Source organism: Thunnus maccoyii, chromosome 6 (assembly GCF_910596095.1).
Source record: "Thunnus maccoyii chromosome 6, fThuMac1.1, whole genome shotgun sequence".
NCBI classification, from domain to species: domain Eukaryota; kingdom Metazoa; phylum Chordata; class Actinopteri; order Scombriformes; family Scombridae; genus Thunnus; species Thunnus maccoyii.
The window spans coordinates 21,550,960-21,578,141 of NC_056538.1; the positions used below are offsets into that span (position 1 = coordinate 21,550,960).

Genomic DNA, 27,182 nt, shown 5'->3' on the forward strand with positions numbered 1-27,182 from the left:
TGATTAAATCATTCTGTTTGTAAAACTGTTTGGACAAAGGTTTCTGAATTTGAATCCACAGTTATTTTATGTCTGAATAAAAACCTGCCTAATATTTGGACCAGACTTACAGAATATTTATACTTGAAATTACAATGTTAAAAGACATAGTCTAGTTTGTTTTTTTTCCATCTGTGTTGGCTGGTGGTACAGTTCGAGGAGCAGTGTTTTTGTTCATTTGACTGCCACATTCAGTTTTCCACTGAAGCGACAGTATGAGTGTTTGTGTAGAGATAACATTCAGTCTGTATCTTACAGCATACAGTAACTACACAGATGTAGCTATACAGCTCTGTATGCGTGTGTTGCAATAGGAGAACTGTTATTTTCTCTCAATATGTATCTGAATGCTCTTGCAGTTAATGTCACCTTAGGATGTGAAAATATTTTTTCTTCCCTAATTAAACCACAACAAAGATTCACTTGTCTCATATCAGGGCCTCCATCACCAAAAATGTCCATGACAATAAATCTGACTTGATTTGAATTGGTCGAAGGCCATTAATTATGAGCAGTGATGCCATCTTAAACACATGAGGTGAATTTTCATGAAAGTTTTCTCTCCCTGTGTGTCTTTCAGTGAGGAGAGTTACTCTGTGATAGACTACGCTCTCAGGGACCAGATCTGGGTGGGTTCCTGCCAGCCCGAGGATCTCAACCTGTCACCGGTCAGAAGCACCACCAGCATGCTGAGCTCACGGCAGACCGGCGCCAACCATCTCTTCCGACTGCGTTTCCGTAGCAACCACTCTGGTGAAAAGGTGACCATGATCCTGGGGACAGAGTTGCTGTGAGTACTTTATTCTGTAACCTTTTGTCCCTCCTATAGGTACTTTTTATGTTTCACTTACATTATAGTTACAGATTTATGAGATCTGCTGTGAAGTATCAGGTTAATCATTTCTTCCTCCTACACAACCTTTATCTTTTTACATACATATTTATAGGCAAGGGCACTCATAACATATGTTTCCAGTCCAGCAATGTCCTTTCTAGTCTAATAGAAGACAGCAGAGTGAGTCTCAGTATTTCTGTCTGATTGCTTGTCTCTGTAAGAAATAGCTCAGGTCTCTCTCTGTTCCCTGAAACAGATTCCTACTCCCTTATCTTCCCTGTATGCGCTCTAATATGCTTTCTAACATGAAGTAAGAAAATCCCTTTACCCCACTTTCCTTAGCTCTTATTTCTTTGTCTCATTACAGGTCACAGGGATATGTTGTTACATCTATTCTCAAAGAATGGCCTTAGTCTCACCGCTTGTTTTTAATGTCACCTAGGAAATGCAGTTTATTAGTCCGTTGTACAGTCATTGCGTCTGCAGTCTTACTGTAATGTAGATCGACTGTTCCAGAGATGATTGTTTTGTTGACTGAGCGTCTTCCAACCCAGTGATCTATTCTGAGGAAAGCAACTTCCTTTGTTTGAAGTCAAACTGGTTGTAAATATAATATGATGCATGTGCAGCGTAAATGATTACTCACACATCAGACCTATAAATAGAGTCAGATGTTTTGAAGTTTCTTGATTCTGATTCATGCCTTTGGCTATGTTGGTAAAGCTCAAACCAAACCTCCAATCCAATCTCTCGTTGTACGGTAAATAGACTGAAAAGCTGTGTTGTTTAGATAGATTATATAACCCACACAAACAAAGAGGACCTGTCATATATTGGGCTACATAGAGGGTTTATTTGTTCTGGTTAGCAATTGTTAATGAACTTGTGCACACACATACACAAATATGTACACACTGCTTTCACTGTAATTATTTGCTGTGGTTCAAGGCTTTGTTATGGAGTATTTTCATATGCAGAGAGCCTGTTCCTCCTCATTCCTCTGTAGTTTTAGATCCTCCCTTTGCATTCTCATTACAGAAGCTGCGGTTTTCAACTTCACTGTACAAAACACAGAATAAATGGCTCTTAAGTCCTTTCTATCTTTTTTCTAGTCTTCCTAGGAAAAGCCCAATGATTCTTAAGTACATACTGTTATTTTGCCACACATCACTAGGGGTGTAATGATTTAATCCCGAAGAGTTTCAGCTTTCATTTTACTTAAAAAATTATTAGAGCTTTACAATGTAAATTCTTAATACAGGGGAGTCAGTCAATGATAATTAAACGTGTTAACCTTAGGTACTTTTTTAAAGAATAATAGTTATTTTCAAAGCAGAACAAAGTAAACCACATAACCGCTGAACAGGAACAGAAATATATCAGTGACGAGTAGCATCAGTAGCCTTTTAATGAAATGAAACACCTTAATGTGGTAACTTAAAAAACTGATGCAGGTTTCAAACTTCAAATCCAGACAAGATACTCTTACACATCACCTACCTTTCTAGCCTATATGATCCATTTTTAGCCCCACATAAAAGGTTGCATGTCTATAAGTTGCAAACAATAGTTGAAGCATCTTTTTTTTTCATCTCAAACTGTGAATATCTTTTAGAGGCCTGAATATGGAAAATCATATAGAATTTCACAAGAAAAAAGCAAAGATGAGAGAAAAGTCAGTCCTTAGATTCATGCTTTGACCCTTGTTGGGGGTCCTGGCTCCCAGTTTGGTAAACGCTCACTTGCTGTACATCTTTTATTCACAATTGTGTGGGTTTGCCCCATAGCTATTAAAAAAAATAATAGTTTTTTGATAGCTAAAGTAATAAGACCACTGACATTGGTTTAGCTATTGACAAAGTGACTGAGGTAATAGTGTTAAGTGTGACTGCACTGGGCCTGTGTAGGAGGTGTTCAGAGTGACATGACTTCAAAGTGCTGCCTGCTGAGCCTTTAGTTTTGTCCATGTATACATGAGGGAGTCTCTTCTAACCGCCCCTTCTGTCTAGTGTGTGTGTGTGTTGTTCTGGAAAGCCCCTAGACTCCCTCCTTTGATAGCTTGGGTTTGGGGCCCTCGGCTGAGATGTAATGATGTGTGTGTGTGTGTGTGTGTGTGTGTGTGTGTGTAGTGCTCCACTCACTGTAGTACTGAATGAGCTGAGGAGAGGACACTCTGGCAACTGTCCATTGTTACAGTAGTTGCTAGGCATTGTTTGAGCAGTTGCCTAGCAGCGGCCCATTGTTAATCCGGCTGTTTCCCACGACTATCCCTCCCCCTCCGCCCGTTACTTCACTCTCCCGGACCCTTCTTCATAATGCCGCGTCTCATCTTTTAGATGGCAGCCAGTGTCTGCTCTTTGTTTTCAATGACCAGAGAATAACTTCCTCTTCCTCCGTCCATTCATCCCAATTTAGTGATCTAAACCAACATGAGACATGGAACTGGTGATACATTAGCCAGCCTAGTTTGGCCCTCTATAAAAGTTAACTGAAGTAGAGCGGACAAATAAGGAGTATTTAGGCTTTCTCAGAAATTGCTAAAAGGGTGGAAAGTAAGCTGCAAGTAATGGTTTTCATTATTAATTAAACTACTGATTATATTTGATTACTTAATTGTGATGTAAAATCCCAGAGCCCCAGGTGCTGTCTTCAGATTGCTTCTTTTGATGGAACAGTCCATTAGTATTGTTTTCATTATCGACCAATCTGTTGATTATTTTTTTCCATTAATCAATTAATTGTTTAGTAAAAAAAAAAAAAGCCAGAAAATTGTGAGAAATGCCCATCAGTTTTCCAGAGATATTTGAGATTCTTACAAAGATAGAAAACAGAGAAAGTGAATCCTCACATTTATGAAGCTGGAATCAGCAAATGTTTGACTTTTTCACTTGATAAATGACTTAAACAATTAATCGATCACAATCACTGATTCATTTTCTGTTGAGGAACTAATCAGTTAATTAACCAATCATTTTATCAGAGTTGGTGATTAGTAGTGGTGTAGTAACTAAGAAATGTGTTTACTATGATTACCATGTGTTGTTTTCTGACATATTGTGTATTACTACAAAACATAAAGTTAGAATTTCATCAAACAAGGTGATATGTTACACACTTCATATGAAGATACTCATACAGTGTGGGAATGGACACGGGATAGGAAAGGAGAGTCAGCTGATTTCTTTTTGCCGTCAAACCTCAGAAAGCGAAGATGTATGCCTACTTCGTACATGATTTCCCTGTAAATAAGTACGGGAGCAGCATGTGCATCAGTGGTCCTGGTGAATAATATACTCTACCAGAAAAAAAAAACTGGATGTATTGCACACACTTGCCTATATTGTCCTCTATACCACTGAATTTAAGAGCAGCTCAAGTTGGGTTCCAACGTGAAATTCCACACATTCTGTAAGAAGGCGGGTCTGTGTTTTTTTTTTTTGTGGAAATGAAACTGTAGAAATGGGCTTTTTCTCATGGTGGTCAGTGTGGATGTGTCTGCTTTCAGTTCCATTTGTTCTCTACCTGCTGACCCTTTAAACTGGTGGTTTACCTGTGCCTATGTGCCACTGTGTTGAGCCCTGAGAAATAAACAGCTATAGTAGACTGATCTTTGACCGAAGCAGTGACATGATAAGTCAGGAATTCAGACAGACAACTGGATTGGGGTTGGCACAAGGACGCCTGTGTGACTGGTGTCTCTCTCTTCTTTTTCTGTGTCTGTCTTCTTACTTTTCTGTGTATCCTTTTGTTTGGCGCGCGCATGTCAGCACGTCTTCCCCATGACCCTGATGTTGTGTCCTGTCCAGCGAGTCAGTGAATAGTGCTTCTCTATTAGTGGAACAGAGCGCCTACAGAAGTCTGCAGCAAAACAGTTCTGTTAGTCAGATATGCAGCTATAACACAAAGCAGCACTGGTTACGTAACTGGCCCAAATGGAGGAGGGAGCCTGTACCTCTGCTGCACACTTTGGCATTGCGTCTGACATTTTTTCACTCTGTCTGCTTTCGTTTATCTGATTGTTTTTTATTCTCTTACTAGTTCTGCTTTTGTTTATAAGATAACGGGAAGCTTGCTGATGGGAATCGTTCCCTCTGCCTGGGAGTTTCCCTGACTGGAGTAGGAATTGTACCCGAATACTACTCTGACCTGTGATTAAGTGAAAACAAGGGAGGGATTCGGTTTAGCGTAAACAAACTGATAGGAGGGAACAGACAGTTTGGAGGAAAGGAGGGGATGAAACTGAAAAAGATGAAAAACAGTGATCTGGTGATGATTTTAAGTTGGCATAGGAGGGAAGGTTAGAAAAAGGCTGTCATCGCTCTTTATCTGTGTGTGTGAGAGAAGCTTTACAGTGCAGCGAGGCCTCTCTTCTTTTCAGAGGTGAAACAAGAACCTCTGACAATGGATTTATGATGCTTAGCATTCACTTGCTCTTCGGGATGAATGGTTAAAGGCAGAAAGAGCTTTACTATCATGGGCAGACTGATCCTGCACAGGCTTGTAGTCCTCTATAGGGTAAGGGGGTGAGCACCTGCCGTTTGTGCATACGCAGTACTCACATGCTTCGTTGTAAACACATTCTCGCAGTTTGAAGGCTGTTTTTTTTTTTTTAACCTGAACTTCTTTTGGTATGTGCCTTCCATTCCACAGATAACCATTAAGTGCTTCTCAAACACATGCGGTCGCCTGTTTTTGTGAGCTTGATAAATGGAATGACTGTGCATTCATAGTTTCGATAAAGTATTTCAGCTGTTTTTAGAGTAAGAGGGCGAGCTGTCATGATGGTGTGTTTTGCATTTGCGCATGTGTGTCCAGCTGTTAAGAGCAGCGACTATCAGCTGCCTTTCCCACAGAGCAGCTCAGATGATTGCAAAACTTAAAACACTCAACACAGATAAGTAGCCTATCAGAGAGCATTATTTCTCCTACATTTGTCTATTTCTTCACTTGATTATCATTTATCGTATATAAGTTTATTTTCATAGATGTCCAGTCTCTTAGTGACCACACTTTCAGCCTGTAAGGTGGGCAGAAAGCTTGGATTCATCAGCGGTAACAGTTAGAGCTGCAACGAATAGTCGATTAATTGTTTAGTTACCAACTATTAAATTAATCGCCAACTATTTTGATAGTCAATTAATCATTTGGAGTCATTCTTAAAGAAAAAAAAAGTCAATTCTCTGATTCCAGCTTTTCAAATGTGAATATTTTCTGATTTATTTAGTCTTCTATGAATATCCTTGGATTGCAGACTGTTGCTCAGGACAAAAGTAGACATTTGAGGACATCACCTTGGGCTTTGGGATCAGTTATTGACATTTTTCACCATTTTCTGGCATTTTATAGACAGAGCAACTTATCGATCAATCGAGAAAATAATCAACAGATTAATCGATAATGAAAGTAATTGTTAGTTGTAGCCCTAGTCACAGTTGCGGGTGCATCCCCAAACTGATCAGTGACTTTATCTGTTTCATGCAAAATGTTGTGATAGAGTACGACCTCCTGGCAGACTTTATTATAGAGACTGAAAATGTATGTTTTTAATTAAAATAAACAGTGGTGGCATGTAAATAAGTACCTTACTCAAGTTAAGTTTTCAGGATATTTGCACTTTACTTGAGTGTTTCCATTTTATGCTACTTTGTACTTCTACTCCATTATATTTTAGGGGTAAATATTGTACTTGTTACTCTACTACATTTATGTAACAGCTATAGTTTGGTCTCATCTTGATCTGGAGCATGTGCAGATTAAATCCATACCCAATATGTTATGATCCACTAAAGTTAGGCATGATACGAGATGAATAAAAAAAAAATCCCTGTCTTTGTTATCGCCAGAATCTTGACTGTACACACCTGGTGGAGATCTGCATTCTACTGAGTATGTTGTGCGTAAATTAATCAGTTTATATAAAATATTAAATTAAAATTAAAATGCTGCATACATGTACTGTATACATCAGTGAATAAATATGAATATTCTAAGACGATAAATAGAATGAATATTTACCTCCGCCACCACCTAACCTCTACGCCTTTTTTGTTGCATACTTTTCCATTCATGCAATTATAAGCTTAATGTGCAGAACTACATAAAACTTGCTGCCCTTCCTTGTCAGGGACTAATATGGATATGATTGTGCCTGCCAAGAATGTTATATTTTCTTTCCTTCATTTTTAAGCTGCGCTAAGGATGTCTAATTGTGATAATTGCCAAATGTTGGCATGCATACATGCTAAACTAAAATGGTGAATATGGTAACCATTCTACCTGGTTACCATAATAAAAAAAAAATTGCTGATGTCACTTGACAAGTGAGTGATTATTTCTTTTCTGAACTATGACCCATTATTAATGACAGGTGATGTTGAGCACATCAAAAGGGACTGAAGAGAAGTGACTGGTCTGTAAAATTCAACTCCAAAGGTCATTCAATACCAGTCATAACATTCCCTTGTGGGTACAAGTTGATGAAGTTAATGATTTCATTCAAAGTAACGGTTATATATGTTTATGGTGATTTTATAACATACGTTGGTTGTTAATGGATAACTTGACACAGTAATTAACAGCTTTTATGTGCTGAAAAGGATCACAGCAGAAAGTGTACAATAGGGACATGATAATGAGGTCTGACTCATGGGACTTGCCCGGTTGCAGTGCATGTGAGGCCCTTGTGAAGAGACTCCGCACAAATGCCACTCACAGTCTGTGAATGTCTTTGCATGTTGTGCCCATCTACATGATGCAGGCCACCGGTGCTGAGTCACTGAGGGCCTCAATAACCCCCTCTGGTTCATTTCCTGAACCCCCTTTATCTCTCCGTCTCTGGCTCTTTCTAAATCCTTACCTCTCTTCAATCCTAGCTGAGAACAGGTGAAATGAGAGATAGAGTTTCGTGGAATCTGACCTGTGTGACTCCACCCACTGTTTTTTTTTTTTCTCATGAAACGCACACAAGAGTAAAAGAAAGCAAAAGCATGTCTGTCCCCTCCTGAGAATCAGCCTTTGTGCTTGTTCCCCTCAGTTCTCTCTGACTGAAAACACACCTCTGTTCTCTCATTGACAGGGGACAGAAAGGGTTGGGGCAGAAGGCAAAACTTGCCGGGCAACTAAATTATCCATTTGCCTCAGTAGCCTGTTAAATATTTTGTGCATGCAAGCCCCTTATCTTTATTGGTCTAGTTTGATATATCTGAATGTCCTCTGTGATTGTGTATGTTCACAAAAACTGTGACAAAGCATTTTCCACACCTGTGGCACAAAATCAAAAATAATTAAGCTCCTTCAAGTGATTTATGAGGCAAACAATTCCCACAGCTTGTCCACTTAAGACTTTTGTTTGTATTTAGAATTCCTTCAGTGCCAGAAAAGTTTACCAAATTGTTCATGTACTTTTGTGTGTTTTCTTAGGAATGAGCGTGCTCGATGGATCAGTGCTCTGGGCCAGAATGTCAACAATAAGAGGAGTCAGGACAGAACCAGTGAGTTGTACACCAACACATTCACACACCCGCTCTTCTCCCTCCCTCTCTTTTAAGCCTATTGCACCCCCTTGTGGTTGTTAGATAAAACTTTTTTTTTTTGCTCAGATTGATTTCTCAAGAACTCGCTTCTTAACTCAGATATACTTAAATATGACCAGTTCAACTTATCTGAAGTGATTTATGGATTTGTGTCTGTGTTGTTTTAGACGCCATGCAGATGGAGGTGATCAGAACTTACACAGCCAAGCAGCCAGATGAGCTGTCCCTACAGGTGGCTGATGTGGTGTTAGTCTCGCAGACTGTAGAAGACGGTACGTCACCTCTCAGAGCCTCTCTTGCCTTTATCGCTCAGTCTTGTTCTCTTTCTACAGCTTCAGCTTTTCCACCTTCCTGTTTCAACCGTGTCCTTTCATCATGCACTTTTATACACTCTCCGTCTCCTTTTTCAGTACCTATCTTTCTCAACTAATGGGCCGTGATACCTGTTTCAAAGATGGGGTTTTAAACCTTAATGAAAACACAAACACACAGAGGCGAAAGGTCATTTCCCTCTCGGTGATCATGGCAACAGACAGCACTGAGCATCAAAAGCAAGGAGACCATGATAGTGACATAACACATGCCTCAGTTTTCATGCATCAATACAATTTCTCCTTTTAGGCTGGTATGAGGGAGAACGACTGCGTGACGGAGAGAGGGGATGGTTCCTCGCAGAGTGTGCCGAACCAATCACATGCCAGGCCACCATTGAGCGCAACATGCAGAGGATGGACCGCCTGCAGGGGCTGGAGACTAATGTGTGAGCCGGATGAGCTGGGCTACTTCAACCACGGAGGGGTTTTTTTTTTCGGCCGTTAGTGACTCCTTGACACACCAGTGACCTGACTTTCTAAGCAGTGAGCCCAGACAAATGAGTTCAGTAACAGCATCAGTGACCTGCCTTCAGGGACCGAGTTGGCCAGTATGGGAGCTGCGTGGCTGCTTGGCTCACTCTTTTCAGCAGGATACAGATGGAGCCGTAATTCAGACTTCTGTTTGGCGTCCATTAAATAGCAGGCATGCTGTTTCAAAGCAACGGCTGCGTTCAGAACAATCACAGTGAGAAGAACAGAGAGATTTCCTTAATTACTGATCAGTCCCCTCTGTGGGCGGGATAGCGACAGTGGCATCTGTCACATTCATTAATTCCCCGGTTGGTTGGAAAAACTTCACACCCACTGCCAAAGTCATACATAAGTACATAACAACTGGTGGTATGAAATTTGTAAATTTTGTAATTTTTTGCAAACATGTTTTTTTTTTTTTGGCGTGTAAGTATGTGCAATGTAATAAGTGAGACTACAGTACCACTATAGGAGGTATAGTGTGAAATCGTCAGCAGCCAGCTCTGTTAATAAGCGTCAGGTCATATGATTAGAAGCTTTTGTCAATAACTGTTAGGATGTTGATTGTAAAAGTGATAATAAGCCAAGATGGTGGGATTGGCAGCTTCTGTACAGTGTGTGGGTGTGTAGTGTAGCATCTGATGGCAAATGAAACTATTACAAAGATATTTACAGGAAAATACAATATGTTGTATGTTTAGCCGCAGAAGGAAAAAAAAAAAGGTGCCATTTGTCTGAAGCCTAAGGCACTTTTTGTAAATAGAATAAATCATAAGTAATTGGATAATATTACAGATTACAGTCATCTGAGAGTTATAACCTCATATGTCATCCCTGGGTTAAGCAGAGGGGCCAAGTATCTGTTTTCTACCTCGCTGTTTGTCACCAGTTAATGTCACTGTCATGAATCAGACTCTACATTTATGTCACATATGCCATTATTCTCTCCATCCACTCAATGATTTGGACAGCCTGAAATATGACACACACTTGATTCCAGCCAGAGGTGTATATATAAATACCCCCCCATAGGATTTATATGTGTGATGTTAGAGAGGCAAGCTAAAATTAATTTGTGTGTGCTGATGGTGAGTCCAGGAGAGACAAGCGGCCCTGCCCGGCCCTGCTTTTAACGTGATTGTCCAGTGTGAGTCATCTTTTTAGTGTTGCCCAGCCTAAGGAAATGAATAGCTTGGTCAGTGTGGTGATAACACCATCTATCAAGCCCACTGCTCTGGCTCTGGCCCAAATGACAACCACATACTGTTGAGTTACATAGAGCGAGGTGTGACGGTAGGGAGCAGAAGAGCACCCTGCAGGATGGACATGTCTGTTCAGACTCTCAAGAGACGAGGCTTTGCATTTGCACTCAGGGAAAATTAGCTATGTGATACCACACATCTAAGCATGAACTGAACTTTATTTCAATCATTTCTTCTTTTTGTAACTATTGTAAATCACCTGTGTACATGTAAATATGTAAAACAGTCAGAGAACACACAGAATTGTGACATGTATGTTTTCCTAAATACAGATTTATATGCAGAAACTTGCTTATTCAACCATATATATTTTAATCAGACACTATCAATAAAAGCTTAATTGCTTGGGGTCTATCATGTGTTCTGAATGATTAATATGACATCTCTTTTCCCTGAGGACCACTGCCAGATAGACCAAGGAAAATGACTACTTTTATTCCTTCAGTAATATTTGGAACAATAAATCAGCCTTGCACTCTCCAGACATTTGCTACAGATTAATCAGAAATATGTGTGTATATCCTGTGGCCAGACACACTTTTTCAGAGATATTTATGGAGATATTGGCGGTTCAGTCTGGGGGTATGCAACTGTGTGCTGCTGAAGGTTAATATCTACGCAGGTCTTCATTCCAACCAAATATTACCCAGGTGATTTTAGTGATTGGTCTCTCAAAGCACAGAATAAATGGTGTTCTTCCGTCAAAAGAACAGATGATGGTCTCCCATCATAACGCCAGCAGTATTTCAAGGTAACGGTTTTCACTCTGTTTTTGAATTGCTTGATTTCAGCCAAACCAGAAATCTATAAACTAAACAATAAACAAAACAGCTAGTGGGTGTTTTGCAACATGGATTGGTCCTTGCAAAAATGACCAAATGGGCAAAAAAAAAAAAGAATAATAGGAGTCATTCAAGTGCATTACATCTTCCAGTCCTTTTGCACTTTGTGTTTGGCCTTCAGGGGCATCCAGGGAGCACTAAATTTTCAGCCAAGCAGCTGGTTATCATAAATATCCCAACTAACCTCCTGTGTCCTCCTCAAAGGATGTAGTCAGTCATTTCAGAGGCTCCTCTGTTCCTATCTGGCCAAAAACCTGGCCACGTCTAATCGTCGTCATCATCATCATCGTCATTGAAGTAAACGTGTTGTCCTCTAGGGGCAGACGCCCACGTTCTGCCATAGCCTTTAGTGCTGCCTGCGGGCTTCTCCTGGGTGGTGATGAGGTCTATGATGGCTGTGATGACAGCACAGTCTTTGGACTGACGGTTTTGCCAGTCCACAGGAGCAGGGTTACGGATTTTCTCCTCCAGCAGAGAATCCAGCTCTCTCTTTAGACTCTGGAAAAGAAAATGAGGCTTTTTGTGAAGCAAAAAAAATCATAAAATTGCACTTGACTGAGCTTTGTTGATATGGGTCCATCCTGATTTACCTTGACAAGGTGAGCGATGCGTGCCGGTGATCTGAAGACGATCCACTGGTCCACCGCAATGGTCTCCTGGTCCTCGTCTTTCTGGATGGTGATGTCGCCTCCGAAGAACAGCAGGGAGAACGGGGACACCTCAGTGCAATCGTACAGGAAAATCTGAGGACACACACAGAAAGATGTTGCTAACGCACATCAACAGAAGTATTAACAACAAACACGCTGACACACTCTGCATCAGGGAGCGGCATCATTATGACACACCGTGCCCGATAGCTATGCTGTGGTGTGGGCTGAAAGTGTCCCATTAGTGACGAGAAGCTGTGTGAGTTTGAAATGTGTTTTAGTGCTTCCAGTGCCGGGAGAAATGTCATCTTGCCCCATCTGCAAATCTCACTATTGTGTTACACTCTTCTCCATCAATTTTCCTCCCTGTGCTAAACTGACAGCTGCTTATGTAGAGTAGTTTGACTATTGATACTCAAAATACTCACTGCAGACCGGAAATAGCAGTAATAATCTATATAATGCACTGATCTATATGCAAGCACTAAAACAAATATATAAATAAAAAGACAACATAAGCAGCAGACTCAGGTCAAATTAAACCCATTTCGTCTTTGAAGGTAACAGACAGAAGTGTTGAAAATCAGCGTCAGAGCGAGGTAGTGAAAAGTGAAGGCAATGGGTAGGCGACATGGGGGAAAAAAAAGAAACAAGGAGAGAGCGGGGACAACTTCTTCTGCCCCATGAATGTGTAATGTAATGGACCACCAGGGGCAAGTGCGTCAGAGGAGATAAAGTTTAACGTCATCCCTCTCTTTCTTTCCTTTTTTTCCCCCCCTTTCCACAGCCCTGGTCGTCTGCTTCTGTCTCTCTCAGCAAACAAATGACCTTGACAATCTTGCACTCAGAATACCTTCCTTTTATAATAAACACAAACTGCATAGCATTGTGCACAAAACCGCACTACAAGAGAGAAAAAAAAAAAAATGAACGGTGGCAATAATGATGGTCGAAATCTAGCAAACACTTTTCTTCATAAAGACAAAGGCAGCAAAGTGAGAGACAAAGGCGCAGGCAGCAATCAGAGAGGACATGAAAGGTGTTTTTCTGCAGAATGGTAACATTCACAAAGAGAGAGAGCACAGAAAGAACAAAGACAGATAGATGGAAGGGAGGGAGAGGAAATTGGGAGTGTGAAGAGGGGCAAAAAAAAAAGAGAAAAACATAGGAAGCGAGAGAAAAGAGAGGGTGGCAGTCAGGGAGCCGCATTGACCGTTTTGCCGCCCCCTCCCCTCCACCTCTTATATTGTGTCTGGAAGCTTTGAAGCACAAGAGCCTTTGAGATAGAGTTGAAAGGCAGCGTTTTAATCAAATATTCATTCAGTGTAAAGCTGGTGTGGCACCGCTGCCAACCTTTAACCACTGGTCCTTTCTACTCACATGCGCCCTTCAGATGGACACAGCAACATGCACTCAATTGTAAAAACACAAAACATTTATAAAGCACAACATAAATGTGACTGGCGCATGTGTTTTATTGTGTTTCCATCTAGATTACTCACACTGCTCGTTCTCATCTTTAGGTGATAGATGAGCCACGTGTAGTTGAACTCGGTCTCTTCATAATTGACAGATTTCGGGTGGATACACACCTTCCCGTCAGCCTGGGTGTACACCTTAACCCTGAGAAAGATAAGATGTTAGAGTATGTGTGTCTGTGTGATGGTAGGACTGAGTATATTGGTAAAAATCACATTCCTGACACTTCAAAGTAAAAATATGAGTTTTATTACCATCATGATCTCAATAACTGACACAAGAACACCAAGAGGAAACTTTATGACAGTTTTTGACAATTTTATGATACTACAGTTTCATAAAAAGGTGCTTTAGAATCTGTGGAAAGTAGACCTGAAACAATCAACTGATTAACTGATTAGTGGATAGACAGAAAATTTATCTGCAACAATTTTGATAATCAATTAATTCTTTAACTAATTTATCAAGAAAAATACCAAATGTCAACTTCAGACTGCTGTCACCTTGGGTTCCAAAAAATATGTGCAGGGCGTTTTTCACTCTTTTCTGACATTTTATGGACTAATTTATGGACTGATTAAAAAAAATCAATTAATGTAGATTAATCAATAGTGAAAATAATCGTTAGTTGCTACCATAGTTGAAAAAAATATTTATAGTGGCAGCTGAAAGCAGAATGTCAACAAGCTGTAACAACATTCCCATCACTGCCACCACGCAGTATTATGCTGAAGCTTTCTAGTTATTAAGATGTGTTTCAACATGCTACAGAAATGTTATTGTATTGTAGAATTTCTATCAGTATGTGTGTTTGTATGCACGTGTTGTCACCCAAATTCTGTGGAAATTCATTATCACCAGAATAAATTTTGTTAAATCTCTTTAAAAAGAACTCATCAGATGCTTTTGGCTTCATCCAAAGCTGTTAATATGATGCACAAAGACCGCCTCATGCCACTTTGGCATGGAGGGTATCAAAGAAAAATTGTGATGCTGTTAGAAAACCATCTCTTACATGAAAGTAACACTGTATTCCAAACTCCTGCGTGTCGGGCAAACGACACCGACTGCTTGACTGCAGGGAACAAGCTGCTTGTACCAGACAGCTGTCTGATTTGGCAGCAAAACAAACAAAAAGTGCTTAATCGAGCAACAAATTCATTAAATACTGCAAAGAAAACTCACAACTGGCTTAGCATCACAACTGCTGAGAATTACTTATGCAAAGGAAATGACCCTGGCAATTTCACTGTGCAACTGGGTCTAAAGCTGTCATGGAGACAGACAAATAAAAGTGACAGCCTTAATGTGAGTGAGTGTGTGTTTGTGTGTGTGTGTGTCTCCCTGTTGCGTGCGTCTGTCTTTTGCACACAGGTCACAGCCGCTGCCTATGACAGCTGCCTGAGGGCAGTTTTATGATGACTGCATTGATCTTCAGCTGCAAAAGCGCCTCTGTTTTCGACAGTTTTCCTAACATGGTCTTTGCACTGCTTCAGGTAATTGTCACAGTATCGTTCCAGAACTCTTACCCGAGATGATGAGATATTGTAGTTTGAAGGCCATTTTTCTGTGTAGAGATCAATAAGAATGATTGTGCACTTCTCTATCTTGTGGTCTTCAGCCTTTTTCCCCTGTCAGTCATTGCTTAACTCTCTCTTTGAATTGGTGAGACTCACCCGGGCCTCTTTTTGCTGTGAGATGGTCTGATCATGGCCACCTTTGGGTACAGACCGGCTACAATCACTGCCTTGATTAACTTCTCGTTGTCTGAGGAAAGACGTTAGAAAAAGAACAAATCATACTTTAGCACAGTTCCATAGCCTGACTGTTTTCTTGTCAGATAGCTGAATTGCACTTAAACAACTCATCTTAATTACCCGAGTTGACGTTAGATTTGGGGTCTTTGGGGTCTCTGCTGCTGACAAAGCCTGCATTCATTAAATGTTCAGTAAACTGACCCTTCATGTTGTGCAGCATCTGAAAGATAACGGCTAAATTACTTAGAAAAAAAGACAAAAGACACAAGTCAAACTCCAAACGTAATCATGGACAACCCTGGGTTTTATTTTCAAAGCACATCGGTGTATAGCTCAGCACAGCACTTGCAATCAGCCCGGCTCACCTGGAGTGTATTGGCAGACAGGAAGTTGTCCCAGCAGTACTCCCTCTCATACCTGGAACCACGCTGTTTCGCTTCCTCCCAGCCCTAACGAATCAATGGGTGATAAATGAAGACAGGATCAATTCATGCAGCAGACAGAGATGAAAGCAAACTGACAGATGTGAGCTGTTTTACCTGGAAAGCATTAACAATAGTGAGGTGGTCACTCTTGGAGTTTCTAGACAGGGTCCTTCTCCTCATGTCTGCCATCTTCTCTTTACCCTGAGAAAGGTTCAGATGCATAAAAGAAAATGTATTTAAGATCGACATTGCAACAAAAAAGTCAGAAGGTACAGTCGAGTGCAGCAATGTGTGTTGCAGATGACATAAGCTTTCATGTTTGTGAACTCACTGCCCTACCAGGGGTATGAAGAAAGGGTCTTTGAAGCTGAGTGAAGCAGCAATTGTGAGAACAGGGTCGAGGCAGCCCAACAGAGCCCCAAACAAGATGAGTTTTCCGATGTGAGGCTCCACAGGCAGACGAGCCAGGTGGAAACCCAGCGCTGTGAGGTTCTCTGAACGGTCCAAGGCGTTCTAACACACAACGTAGTCACGAAACAAAGAAAATGCACACACGTTTAGTCATCTTATGCTCGACACAAGGTGTTTTAACCATATTAACAAGGAAGGGAATTAATGTCCACTGCTTCGTTAAGAGCAAAAAATTTTAAAAAAGCCTTTACCAACACAGCAACAGGTTAATAAAGGCAAGGTTATTAAAAGACTTGTGTTGGTCTTCTTTTTAATCATGTTATCATTTTTAAGACTTTCAGGAGCAGCTGCTTTGAGTTTCATTTTTGTCAGAATCAAGCACCTCTTCCTCCATTGATTTTTATTGTGTTTTTATCCATATCATTAAAAAAAACACTCATGTTTTATCTTCCTAAACCCTCTAATAGGCTAAGTACTGATTTCTCTGTTGGCCCTAGGTTTTTTTTATAATCTCTCTCCTCTAGAAGGAGATCCTTCACATCCTTCAAGCTAGTACATTTGTTGTCTTGCCCAAAACATCTGCAAGGATAACGCTTGCTGACAGGAGACCTTGAATTAACGTGCTCAGGTCGAAGGATAGTCTCTCTACCAAAAATACTTGCTGGAACTTTAGATTTTTATAAAAACAGTTCATTACTATTATTGGTTTGTGTCCTTAACATGTTTTTAAATGGTTTTGATTGCTCTTTATTCTTTCTTACCAGGTCTATCAGGTTCTTGATGGCTAGATTGACGGCCTTTTCAGTGGGAGGGTCCAGAGCTTTTTCCAGGAATCGAGCTATAAACCCAAGCTTCAATATCTGGATAGAAAGTATCACATTACATTACACCAGTCATTGATAAACAGCATTTTAGCACTAATTGCCACTCCCTTTGTCTAAGTGCTTGTCATTTGTGGCCAGTCGAATTGTGGTTAACCCAAGAAGCCCATGGATATAGTCAGCTACACTGCAATATTTATCCCTCAAACATACTGTACACACTGTATGACGTTTAATCATATCATTGTTGACAAAATGTATGTTGACAAACAACCTGCACTGTGTAGAGTTAACCACATTAACATGCTTCCCTTAGAGCTACTCTGACCACAGATTGATAAGACCTGATACTATGAATATCTACATTCTCTAAATATGTATTCACTCTCACATCAAAAACAGGATTTTTAAACAACTCAAACATCTACCTGTTGCAAACTGAAGAGTAAGAAAGCGACCACGTTTTTATGTCTGACTAATAGGGTGGTGTTGAAGTGTTTGTGCATTAGAGAATATGCTCTGGGTTAGCATGTTGTCAGTGTTTCTCACACTTTAAGGACAGACTGATGCATTAGTCCGCCTCTCACCCACTAGCTTCAAAAAGCCACATTACACACACACATACTCAAATACATCCAGCTGAGGCTAGTGGAAGAAACACACTCAACAAACATATCCTGTAAAGTCACCGGTGAGAACAATCATTGCAAACACTAGATCTGAGTGAACTTTGGCTTAATATTCCATTAGCATGTGTTGAAATATGTGTGAGTGGAGTATGAGGATTTAAAAAGAGAAAGCTAAAAGAGTAGGGAGAAAAAAAAATTGTGAGCAATCAAAGAAGAAAGCGACTGTTCATGTAATAGAACGAGACCTTGAAGAGGAGCAATTTTGTTGTCTGTGGAAGGAAAAAAAAAAGAGAGAGAGAGAAAGGGATGGAGCAAGGGGGCATGAGTCAGCCGAGGATATTCAACCCTAGTTCTCATTAAGCAGGAGAGCCTGTAATTCAACGAAAGACCAAAAACAGCAGCGCTGTCCTCGTTTGTCCCCGCACTCACAAAACTCATTCATAGCAACGTTGTCCTCATCTCAACCTCTCAAGTCGACACTTTTTGCCACAATTTGTCTCTCTCTGTCAGACCGTCTGCGTCTTTCTCTCCATATACACAACCTTGATCTGCAAGCAGAGCTCCTCCAGCGGTGTCCTCATGATTTCGGGTAATTGATAGGCATCCAGCAGGCTGGCCCTGAGACCGTTGTACAGATGATAGCATTTCCCTGGACACACTCTATATAAATGCAGAGAAGAAGAGAGTGGGGGTGAGAGGGAAAAAAAAGGTTATGTGTTATATCAGTCCTGTGAAAAGGGCTTAATTCAAAATCAATGGGATGAAACTGCACTCAGTAAGCAGCCTCCTGCTAATTGGGCCTTGCTCCATTTTGATGGCGGAGCTGGATAAAGAGCAGACGTCTCGAGTCACAGACTGGAAATAATCTGAGAGAGACTACACTTTGCCTTCCTCTATGTTTACACTTGAGAAGGCAGGAAGGAGTGAGTTGATGGGGAAGACTGACGGAGAGCTTAGATGACAAAAAGGAAGGCAAAATAATCCTCCCAGAATAGTATTGCATACCCAGAGGTGCTAATATACAGCATGCCCTCATAAAAATATCCACAAATAACCCCACGTGTAAACAAACACAAATACACACCTGCCAGCACGTCCTTTCCTCTGTTTGGCATTGGCTAGGCTAACCCACTCGGCTGTCATAGTACTGATGTTGTTGTTGGTGTCGAAGTTGGTTTCCTTAATCTTCCCTCCATCTATCACATACACAACGTCATCTATGGTGATGCTGTGAGGAAGAGTTTAGAGAGAGAGAGAGAGAGAGAGGTGGGAGGGAGGAAGAGAAAGAAAACAGCGATGGAATAAAGACCAAATCAGAGAGAAAAACACTTCAAAGCAGTCTGTCAAAAATGCTTATCCAGGACTCATGCACACAATCATTCAGAGGTAAAAATAAAATTGAGCTTTTTGGTAGGTTTAGAGTCTATATTTAGTGGAGTGATGTGAGGAGAGTGCAGACAGCTTCTTAATTTGCTGAGTTGTGTGTGTGTGTGTGTGTGTGTGAGGCTCTGTGAAAACATTAAGAAATTGCCTGTCACAGAGTCAGTGTGCTCCATCCAAGCCAATATGACAGTATTTATAATCAATTTACGAAATGTATGCTAATTAGTCCCATATCCACTGTTTCCATAAATGACTGAGATCTGCTGCATTGCAAGTGTACACAAAAACACACTCATACACGACTGAAAATAAAATGTCATTACATTTTTTTTGCATTTTTCCCTCAACTTACAAGGGAACAGAACAGAACTTTCACAGGAACAGAACAGCCAAAAATAAAATTTCAAAGGCAGTAAATACAAATGCTGGACAACCCAAACACACACACACACACACATACCTGGTCTCAGCTATGTTGGTAGCAATCACAATCTTTCTTACACCAGGAGGAGGCCTTTTGAACACCTGAGAAGAGTGAAGAAGAAAGATGAGATTGGACTTTTCTGATATTGAGAAGGGAATAAAGCAGGACATTTGTTGGAGACACAGAAAAAGGCACAGTCAGAGAGACAAAGAGAGAGGCAGAAAATGCTGACCTGCGTCTGATTAACAGTCGGCATGAGGGAGTGCAAAGGGATGATAACGAACCGGTCTGAAACACAACAGGGCACAGAAGAAAAACTCAAACAAAGCATCGTTTGCAGACGTAAGATACAACTCCAAGTGTGTAGAGCTGCCTGATGTCTAAAAATATAACCATGAAATTTCTATAAATGTACAGAAAACTCACTTTTACATGTCACTTTATAAACACATTTATACTGCATGTAAAGGTTGTGATTGTAACAGCCTAGTTAATCAAAGTGTGCTCAAAAGAAATGATTATGATTGGTCTGAATTCACCTGTGTGTGAGTGTCTGAGTCGATACACAAGAGCAATCATTCCTCTCATAAAGCATAAAAATCACACCCAATTACATGTAATTAATTGTGGACGACAAAATAATTATCACCATAGTTATAAAATAATTTAACTAGTAGTGTGTTTGCGGGGGTTTAAAGCCGGAACTGACGACTAAAAAACATTCATGATCACATTTTTTTTATCCAGATAAATTTAAAGGCACAAAAACAACACAACTCAAATGAAATCAAATTGTATTAACCTGTAAGTCACTGGCGTATACTCGCATCCACACGGTGTATGTGTGTTACTATGTGTGAATACCTGATCGGAACATCTGCTGAGCCATGAGCAGGTCATTAAGACTGCTGATGTTGTCCCAGCCGGGCAGGAAGACCAAGATTGCTCCTTCCTGTCAGACAAAGAACATGACACAACACTTAAGACGCTGACAGACAAACAAAAACCAGCAGGACTTCAGCAGAAACAACCGCAACAAGAAACAAACTGCTGACAGGAGCAAACAGTCATTAGTCGGAGGAGCCTCAGCAACAACTGAGCCAAGAGAACGAGGTTCCCGTGTCCTCGGAGGAGCTGAGGCGAGGCAAATGAAGATGACTTGCCCTGGGCTCCGAACCTCTACGTTCAGCCACACAATAGGCCCTGACATCACCTGCCAACATCTTCATTGCAACATGTTCCCGCTACAGAACAGGGCCTGCTTCACATTACCACAGGGATGCACTTAATTCTCGCGGTCAGCGGAAAAAAAAAGGAAAACCAATTAGTCACCTTGAAAATATATAAACACAAAAACACAAGCTGAGAAAACATCATCGGGATAACAGATGATTCTGACTAATAGAGTTGGAGGTATTCCAGCATGAGCTGATCTCTGCACATTCAGCTGTCTGACAATGCATTATGAAGGTAAACCTACATTAAGTGTCCCTAGAGAGTAAGAATATCTCTTATGAACAGGATACAGATAAAATATAAAATGAAGAGATAAAGATTCAGATTACAGACATAGTTTCTAATATTCTAACTGAAACTATTTTCACCATGTGAACTAAACTGAATATTTAAGTGATTTACAGGTCAGCAGATTACAGTTTACAGATGTGCAAATAAAGACAAATGCCATCCATGTTACCAGATATACAGAACAGATGTTCAAATTATTAGCTACTAACAAAGCAACGGGACATCTAGGAAGCTGTAAAGAATTATGTGAGATGATATTTTACACATAAATATGAATGCTACAGTTCACGGCATACACACACAGAACCAATCCGATTCACTGGATCTGCATCTTCAAAGATACCGACCTTGTTAAGCGAATCAGGTATCTGCCATGACATGACGAATCAACGTTGAGGACGGTTTCTTTGTTAATGTTATTATATAATTCAAGTTTCCACACGTAGTGGAAACACTGAATTTTATAATAACATCAGTCATGGCAGGCCGTCCACTCAAGTTTGTTTTGGCCACATTAATCTGAGGCCTGATGTAATCTTACATAAAGATGATCCCAATGAGTTCCATACGGTGTGGTATACAGATTTTACATTAAAATGAGAGCATTACTATCTGGTCAGTAGTTGGTATTAGCAAATACGCTGAAGTGAGATTTTGCAATGAGGAAAGAAGAAGTTGGATCGGTGCATCTCTACCTCATTTGTCCTGTCAATAATCTTTTAATAAGCATTGATATCAACTAAAGATAATAATTTGAAAAACTGCGAACTCTGAAAACCTGAGTAAAATCCAAGCTTTATGTTTGGTTTCAATTATCACCAGTGCAGTAAAGGTTCTGTCAATGCTATTTCACCACATCAAAGTACTAAATTTAAATGAAAAATTGTTCTCAGGAAAATATTAAGCTGGTTTAAAATAACCCACTCTTTAAAAAGGACTAATTTCCGGAGAGGAATGAAGGGGAGATGAAGAACAGACATAAAAAGGTAGCTTCTGGGCCCTGAGCACCCCTGCCTTTTAATTAGAGTTAATTATTATTACCAGAGCTCAACCACTGACACCCACGTGGGACTACATGTGTGTGTGTGTGTGTGTGTTAACGTCTGTGCATATGCATGTGTGTGAAAGTGACAGCAGGGAGGGAGAGATGCAGGCAGTGCGCCTAGTTACAATCTAACAGAGACACATGTTCACACACATGCAGTACAGAGAGAGGCTCTAATTAATTCCAACTAAAAACCAAGTAGCAGTACAGTTAGCTATGTAATGCTGGCTTACTATTTAGCGCACACACATAGCCAACCAAACACGCAAAGTTGCACCCAGCAGGTGTTCATTAATGCCTACATGTCATCGCTCTAGGTGTCTAATCATAGACCCCTGCGACATAATTAACCAATCATCACAGTAGAAAGCCTGGCAGACGGCTGTATCCTCGGCTCAGAATGCAGTCACAGCAAATCAGCCTGTTCCCTCTCGGCTGTTTGACAATGCCACAGCGAATCAGCTGGTCTACTGGCTCAGGGTTGCCATGACCGATAGAGATACGACTTCATATGGAAAGGGATAATTATTCTGTCTCTCTGCGTTAGTCACTCCTCATTCTGGGCCTCTCTCTCTCTCTCTCTCTCTCTCTCTCTCTCTCTCTTCGGTTCCTCTCTCTTCTATATGTTTTTCACAAACGCAGCCACAAGTCAAACCAAAATAAATAAGTCGAACTATTTCCACTTCTCTTTGGGAAAATAAAGGAAAAGTGAGCGTGTCTTTTTTTTCCCCTTTCTTCTATTCTAGCACCTTGATTTCCTCGCAGGTTCTCCTCACCCATATTTATTCTCCTCCTCACAAGACTTACAAAAACACAATCATTGTGGGTTTACTAGTGACAAAAGGCTACAACGAATGTGATATTCTGTTTTATTGTGCAGCTCCATCCTTGCGCACGTTGGCCGTGGCCTATGTGACTCTGTTAATCGAAACGGCAAAATACAACAGAGGGATCATACTGCACATTCTAATCTCAACAGAAAGTTTTTTGCCTAGAAGGATTCTGCCTTTGAGCTTCAATTTGTCTTCACCAACAACTCCTGATGTGGATGTAGTCAGGTTTTGATTAATTAGGTCTACTGAAAAAGTAAAACATACAAGAGCACTTTCATTTGAATTCGTTGACATACTCCACATTACTAAAGTCTTGAACTGAGCACTGAAATGACGCAGACATTAAAAACGAGGAAATTTAACAAGAACTGGAAAGAGAAAAAAGGGAATGGATGTGCGTCGGGAGAGCATCTGTTCGATCACTCATTAGCACAGATCTGCTGCCAGGATCGGTGTTATTTCCTCTGATCTAATGTCGCTGTGTTTGGAAGCTAGCCCTCCTGTTCCTTCCATCTGCTCTACCTAGGAATGCACTATACTTCTCTCCTTTTGTCACTTTCTGTGTCTGTGTCAACTATTCACATTTATTTGATCTGATCACCGCTGTTTCTCTCTCTCTAAGATCAAAAATGTCTGAAGATTTTCAAGTCCAAGAACACAGATCTTAAAATCTACAAGACAAGTTTTAATGATACAATCATAGGCTACCTGGAAGCATCTTTGCAGACAAATGTACTTCATTGAAAAACAGATTTAGGATACTAGAACATTGCAACTTTCAGATAACCAGGCATACCAGAAGAAACTCACCTCCTCCTTGAGTACAATGTGGCGGATCAGTGCCATGATCAGCTCCAGGTCGATCTTTTCATCACCGTCCAATATCTCCAGTGCCTCAATGGTCTTGTCAGAGTATCTGTAAAACATGGGACACAATAAACATGGGTTACATTACAACACGGTAGTATAAATGTCCCCTTCTTGCTCTAGCTGTCACACCTGGATAATGAAAGCAAGAGGTTTATATATTTTCAGACAGAGGTTTTTATCCTGGTGTTGTATAATGCGTCCATGAAAAAAATTGATTTACTCATGCTTGACACATATTTTGATTGACACAACAGTTATTTGCTGTAAAACTCTAATGCCTCAGCAACTGGAAGCAACTAAATTTGTATCACTTGTAATGATGCTTTTTCCATCAGCCATTAGAAACAACAGTTCACTACTTTGCCACAGATTCTTTAGTTTAAATTTATTATCTTTATTTCCCTTTTCAAATGCTCAGTGATGAACATCTGTGAATTGTTTTGTTACACACAAAAAAAGTTTTCAAATGAGGAATACTCCTCTTCCCTGGGCATTGTCTTTGATGTGTGATTGACAAGTTATTAATGAGCTGATAAGACTTGAGAGAAGGGCGACTAGTAAAGGTCCCTGCATTGTCACAATAAAAATTCTAGGCAACTTATTCCAAGATATTTATACACCATGGGCATTTCATCAAAGACTCTATTGAATCATTATGGTGTATATGAAGCATAAGTTGGTGTCTTTTTTCAGGTATTGATATTCAGTCAGCACGAATATACCTTCCATTTGGTTACATGCCGGGCTGAATGTATCGCAGCTGCTCAGAAGCATTTTCAGTTGTGGTCCTTAAAACGTCATCTGCCTCAAAAAGTTTATATAATTTATGGCTGTGCGATTCCTCTGTTACCTTCACTGCTGGTTCATGTATTTCCATAGTGACCTTGGCCGAATGGATTTATTGTTGTGTGCATTAAAAAGTCTGAATTATCTATGTTTTATTTCTCAAGTTAGTAAATGCTTTGCACGGTACTTGAAATACTGTATATAAAAAGGCACTAAAAAAGACGATAAATAACAATATATAAAACTTTTATAGCTTCATACAGATAAAAGGTTCCAAGTAGGGATGCAATATATCGGCTGGCTAACAGCATAAGATTGTGTATTACTTCATATAATAGTCTGATTAGCAATAGAATAAATCAGAAACTGGTGAAGTGAGGGAGAACAGTGTTGAATGGAAATTGTTGAGGTTAAGTTGGTCGTGTTGCTAGCTTGCATACAGCAAACTGTCAGTATGTAGAACTCACACTGATAAAGCATATTTAAGCACACTTAAAGAGTTCCTACTGTACTGGATGTAGTCCTACTTTGCTAGTAAACTAGTTTAAGTCATATTTGATTTCACATTTGTTAGTGAAGCCTGAATTTCACTTGGGCATCAAGGAGTTACTCCACCTGCATAAAGCGTAGGAAGGCAGTGTGGGCAAATACAGCGTGGGAAGTGATCTATAGCTCTGCCAAGAGCTCTCCCCATCAACTGTTGTAGTGCTTTCATTTAACAAGATTGTGGTGTTGTGTACTCAGGTAGTGTTGAGCCTGAATGCATTTACAGAGCAGTAATAACTATGGCAAAGAAGAGAGGGACTGTACTGCAAATATCTGTGCTTAATGAAGGAGAGCATTATTGAAAAGAGGATGACATCTCAAGATGAGCTGGTCTCCTTGAAAATGCTTAGGCACTTACTGACAGGAAAGCAACACTACAAAGTTTTGTGGAGTTAAAAGGGGCAAAAGCAGATCTTACAGTGTTTGTGTAGCCTGTATAACCTCTATCTATAGATATATTTTTGAAGAGGAGCACATACGCTACAATTTTGTCTTTTACATATGTGAGGAGACACTGCAGCCACCTATGCTGTAGGTGCAACACTTAAATGCAGATGTATAAATCAGTGTTTAAGAGACAACTATCAAAGGGTAAGGTGTTCACAACCAATCACCCTGCTCCGTAAACTGCTAGCGGATCAGAGTATACAGCTTTTAACATGCTCTGGTTTCAACTTAAAGTTCAAATCCACATAGAAAAGGCAGTTTTCTTCTTTTTATGACATTGTCAAACAGCCAAAACATCCCACCTAAACAACACATCTATCAACCTGGCAATTACTCTGCCAATTTTACTATCCTGCTGTTTTTTCCAACTCACCTGCCCTGTAGTGTGCGTGCATAACAAGGCCAGCTCTCCTTGTATTCAGCCTCTTTCTCCTCCTTCTCAGGTCTGGAGTTACGTCCCTGCCAAAAGCCTCTTTTCCAGGAGGGGCGACGGTCCTGATTCTGGGGACAATACCTAGCAGAAAGACATCAACCAGCTTATATAATACCCCAGAGTAGGATGGTATAGGTTCCATCTGAATTAGTGTATATTTATGTGTATTGGGAGCAGTGCTGTTCTACCTGGTCATCTCCACAACATCCTCAAGCAGGAACTCTTGCACTGGGAAAGTCAAGCCGGGGATGTGGATCATTGGACACTTGTCTAAAGGATTTTGACACAACGGAGGGGGTTGGGAATAAGGAGAAAAACAATTAATCCAACAGGAATAACATATTCACTAAGAAAAATTTGGCTTGTCATTACTAAGGTGTATACCAAAATATTTAGAGAACTTCTCTGCGTTGAGTGTGGCACTCATGAGGACGACTTTGAGGTCGTCTCGGCGGTTGAGCAGGTCCTTCACAATGACGAGCAAAACATCAGATTGCAGGCTTCTCTCGTGGATCTCATCTAAAACCAAATGGCTGACACTGGACAGCAATCTGATGGGGAGACAGAGCATAAGACAAAGTTAACAAGACAGAACATGCATACAGAGAGTACAGCAAACAATGTTATAGCTATATCTTGTCTGGCTTAAAACTGGAGCAACAAGAAATGCTGTTATTTGTTTATTTTGTATACACATTCCCTTGTAGTTAAGTCTGTTATCAATGGCATTTCAACTTGAATTTAACACTAAATTTTGTGCTCATCTGAGCAGCACTGGTCTTTAATAATAAATGAGTTAACTGGGTTTCCGGCCTGAATGGGTTAATGCATTACTAATGTGATGGCTGGACAGAGCAGTCATACGTAAACTGACATAGATGGCATAGACATACTGTAGCTGCAGTCCATACAGACTGTCATCTTGTAAGCCAGCTGCTGTGTAAACATAAGTTAATGCCAAAAAGTTGCAGCATTTTGTCAGTCTACCGTAGTCCTAAAATGACTCACTAGTCGTGCCAATTCTGGATGAGTATGAAGCCAGACAACAAGAAAAGCTGGCACTCTCACTTAGCCTCCGTGGTTTTTCTGAAGACACTCAGAATGCAAGGATGAGCATGCAGGGATGAGTCAACAGAAGCTGCGTGTGTGTGTGTCTTGATTTTCTCTGCCTATGAGAATGGGGACCCATACTAATGCTTCTTCTACAGACAGTAGAGTCAACCACAAATCAATGGGGATAAAGCGGAGTGACACAGAGGGAATAAGAGAGTAGAGGAAGGACAGCTGGAGCAGACACACAGAGAGGAAAAGCAGAAGAAGAAAACACTGGAAGAAGATGTGATGAGGATGAAGATGAGGAA

The 27,182-nt window shown here is 40.5% G+C and overlaps 2 protein-coding genes across 2 annotated transcripts in view; one reads left to right on the forward strand and one right to left on the reverse strand.

The window, feature by feature from the left end:
* Positions 1-10,867, forward strand: part of LOC121898416 (rho guanine nucleotide exchange factor 26-like) — a 28,768-nt gene extending 17,901 nt beyond the window's left edge. The window contains exons 12-15 of the mRNA XM_042413465.1: positions 620-829; positions 8,294-8,364; positions 8,574-8,678; positions 9,028-10,867. Coding sequence (XP_042269399.1) covers positions 620-829; positions 8,294-8,364; positions 8,574-8,678; positions 9,028-9,170 — 529 coding nt within the window. The 3' untranslated portion in view covers positions 9,171-10,867. The remainder of the gene's footprint in view (positions 1-619; positions 830-8,293; positions 8,365-8,573; positions 8,679-9,027) is intronic.
* Positions 10,654-27,182, reverse strand: part of dhx36 (DEAH (Asp-Glu-Ala-His) box polypeptide 36) — a 28,031-nt gene continuing 11,502 nt past the window's right edge. Inside the window, exons 9-26 of the mRNA XM_042413463.1 lie at positions 26,206-26,372; positions 26,010-26,091; positions 25,762-25,902; positions 23,550-23,655; positions 20,199-20,286; positions 19,567-19,622; positions 19,371-19,435; positions 18,612-18,755; positions 18,070-18,187; positions 16,839-16,937; positions 16,006-16,179; positions 15,781-15,867; positions 15,607-15,690; positions 15,362-15,461; positions 15,161-15,251; positions 13,508-13,628; positions 11,946-12,098; positions 10,654-11,853 (exon numbers count right to left, since the gene is read on the reverse strand). Of these exons, the coding sequence (XP_042269397.1) occupies positions 11,620-11,853; positions 11,946-12,098; positions 13,508-13,628; positions 15,161-15,251; positions 15,362-15,461; positions 15,607-15,690; positions 15,781-15,867; positions 16,006-16,179; positions 16,839-16,937; positions 18,070-18,187; positions 18,612-18,755; positions 19,371-19,435; positions 19,567-19,622; positions 20,199-20,286; positions 23,550-23,655; positions 25,762-25,902; positions 26,010-26,091; positions 26,206-26,372 (2,110 nt within the window). The 3' untranslated portion in view covers positions 10,654-11,619. The remainder of the gene's footprint in view (positions 11,854-11,945; positions 12,099-13,507; positions 13,629-15,160; positions 15,252-15,361; positions 15,462-15,606; positions 15,691-15,780; positions 15,868-16,005; positions 16,180-16,838; positions 16,938-18,069; positions 18,188-18,611; positions 18,756-19,370; positions 19,436-19,566; positions 19,623-20,198; positions 20,287-23,549; positions 23,656-25,761; positions 25,903-26,009; positions 26,092-26,205; positions 26,373-27,182) is intronic.